Source organism: Physeter macrocephalus, chromosome 2, assembly GCF_002837175.3.
Source record: "Physeter macrocephalus isolate SW-GA chromosome 2, ASM283717v5, whole genome shotgun sequence".
NCBI lineage: Eukaryota > Metazoa > Chordata > Mammalia > Artiodactyla > Physeteridae > Physeter > Physeter macrocephalus.
In genome coordinates, this window is record NC_041215.1 from 138865500 (window position 1) to 138868277 (window position 2778).

The 2778-nt window shown below is 61.3% G+C and overlaps 1 protein-coding gene across 2 annotated transcripts in view; it reads right to left on the minus strand.

Moving 5' to 3' along the window:
* The window catches only part of PDCD1 (programmed cell death 1), a 9014-nt gene extending 6684 nt beyond the window's left edge, over positions 1-2330 (minus strand). For both annotated transcript variants that reach the window (XM_028496651.2, XM_007127823.3), the window contains exon 1: positions 2255-2330. In XM_028496651.2, coding sequence (XP_028352452.1) covers positions 2255-2330 — 76 coding nt within the window. The remainder of the gene's footprint in view (positions 1-2254) is intronic.
* Positions 2331-2778: the final 448 nt, after the last annotated feature.

A 2778-nucleotide genomic window follows, 5' to 3' on the forward strand; every position in this document is an offset into this window, starting at 1 on the left:
GCAACGGGGGAGGCCCCCACGGTGAGAGGCCCGCGTAACGAAAAAAAAAAAAAAAAAAAAAAAAAAAAATCCTAATTCTAAGGATTTCCATATCTAAAATAAAATTGAGATTTGATTACAAACAAACAAACAAACAAAAACGCCTGCTGTAGGTCAGAGGAAGCTGAGGACAGTGGCGTCCAGATGAAGCCGAGGTTCTGGACTCGGCCCCGTCAGGGAAAGAGTCCAGCCAGAGGGCAGGCTCGGGACGCAAGGGCACCTGATCTATGGGACTGTGTCAGCCACCGTCCCGGGCGTTAGGAGAGTCTGTGACTAACGCTCAGGTGACCAGCGGTGCGCGGATGCAGGGGGCTGTGGGCTGCACCGGCCCCCAAATCCGCACGTTCAGCAGCACCCTGGAATGTGACCTATTGGAAACAGGGTCTTTGCTGATGTGATCCGTTGAGATGAGGTGCGGGGTTGGCGGCCCCTAACCCGACAAGACCGTGTCCTTAATGGGGAAAAGGGGACACGTGTACAGCCCCGCACACGGGAGGATGCCGTGTGACACGGAGCAGAGCTGGGGTGACGTGTCCACAGGCCGAGGGACACCAAGCATCGCCACCACCGCCCGCAGCTGGGAGAGGCCTGGAACCACGTCTCCCTCGCAGCCTCGGGAGGAAGGGACCCCGCGACACTGAGGTCCGACTTCCAGCCTCCAGAACCGCCGGCCCATAAGCTTCTGTGGTTCCAGCTGCCCGCCCGGTGTGGGAGTTTGCTACGGCAGCCCCAGCAAGCTAACACAGAAAGCCAATGTGCCAGGGTTACTAATCGGAGACTCTGGGTGAGGGTGTTCACTGCTGTGTTTTTGTAACTTTTCTGTATCTTTCAAATATTTTTCAAGTTTGTACGTTGAAAAAAATAACACATATCTGACTTAAAAAAATGTGTCATAGGCTGGGCCAGACCGTTCTTATAAGATCGAATTCTCACGACGCTATAAAGCAGGCATAATTATCACCAAACTGCAGGTGGGAAAACCAGCAGCTCAGAGAGGTTAAGGGACCTGCCTGAGGGCACAAAGCTCACCAGTGTCGGCTTCAGTTGGAACTCAAGGCCGGCCCCTTTCACCTTTTGATCTTCCCCTGCTTTGGGAAGGGGCCCCGGTGGGGAGTGGGAGGCCGAGGGTAAGTCACAGCGCCCCCCAACCCCCGGGCCTTGGTTCCTCCTCCCGGGATGACACGCACCCCGTCTCCACCCGCATGCTGTGCCTGGGCTCCCCAAGCCTCCCCACGGGGCACCTTTTGGCCACAGGCTCTTGGACCACTGACTGCAGCCGTGAGTTTCCTCCGTCCATCCTGAGAGCGAGGCCAGGTGAGGGGGAAAAAGCAGGGCAACCTGGGCGCTGACCAGGTGCTGAGCAGGCCTGGCTGGGCAGAGACAACTGAGGGCCTCTGGGCACAGAATCCAGGACTGGCAGCCAGTGGGGGTCAGGGCAGCCTCACCTCGGCTTGGCCCTCCTAGGGCCCTTGACCCCTGAGCCCAGCGGGGTCTAGAGGACAGGCCCTGCGTCTGGCTGGGGACCCCTTCCCATCAGGGCAGCACCGGGCACAGTGGCTGAGGGCAGGGCAGCAAGGAGGGGCCTCTGCCTGACGACCGCTTTGGCCATGGGCCTGCAGGGCCTGCCTAGGGGACAGCCCGTACTGAGGAGCTTGGGGCCAGGGCCCCTCTCCAGAACCTGCTCTGGACGCTCCTGGATGTGCCCGGGTGCTGTGCTCCAGGGCATCTCGTCCAGAGGCCCAGGTGGGGCTCATCCCAGGCCCACGACGGGGTGGGTCTTTACTGAAACTGTTACGCTTTTGACGTAATTGGAGAAACATCTCCAGACCACCCAGCCTGTGCCCTCATGGAACCAGTCAGTCCCTTCCCCCCAGGAAAACACAAGTGGGGCCGAGGTTTGGGGCTCTGGCCGCCCAGCCCTTTCATCCGACAGAGAGGGCCATGAGCTTGCCCGTCCCTCAGGACTCCCAGGAAGAGCTGGGATAGTCCTGCCTGCTCATGAGCAAGGAAGGGACTCACCACCAGGTGAGGGGAGTGGGTGAGGAGCCTGAGCCCAGAGAGGGCCCTTCACCTGCCCGAAGCCACACAGCACCCTGCCAGGGGCCCTGCTGGGCCTCAGGGGCCTGGTTCCCCCCCGCCACCCCCCCGCCAGAGACTGAGAACCGGAGGTCTTTGCCCAGCCTGACCCCTCGCCACCCAGCCCCGACCCACATACCTAGGAGCCATCCTGGCCGCCAGCCCAGCTGCAGCACGGCCCAGACAAGTGGCCACAGTGCCCGCGGGGTCCCCATGCCCGGAGCGTCAGCCCGCCCGGCATGCTGTCTCCTCCACTGCTTGCAGAGTGTAGGAGGAAAGGAAAGCGTCCCGGGTCAGGTCGGAGGGCCACGCCCCAAGCCCCTGCCCCCTCTTCCTCCTCCTCCACTCGGGCAGGGAGTTGGTGGGAGGGAGAGAAATGCTCCGCACAGAGATAGAGATGAGAGAGAGGGAGAGAGAAACCGAGAGACAGAGGCAGGTGGAGGGGGAGGTGGGTTTGGCCCCCTTCCTCCCACTGCGGGGGAGGGTGCCTCCGTCCCGGGCACTTCTTGTCTCTTTATTTGTTGCTGGCTCTTCCGGAGGCTGTGGGTCCGCTGGGAGGGGGTGCAGGGTCTTCTCTCCTCCCCTTCCCCAGCCACCCCTCTGCCCTCTCTGGGCTTAGGCCCCTGGAGCCACAGTGTTTGAAGCACCACACTCTGCCACTGC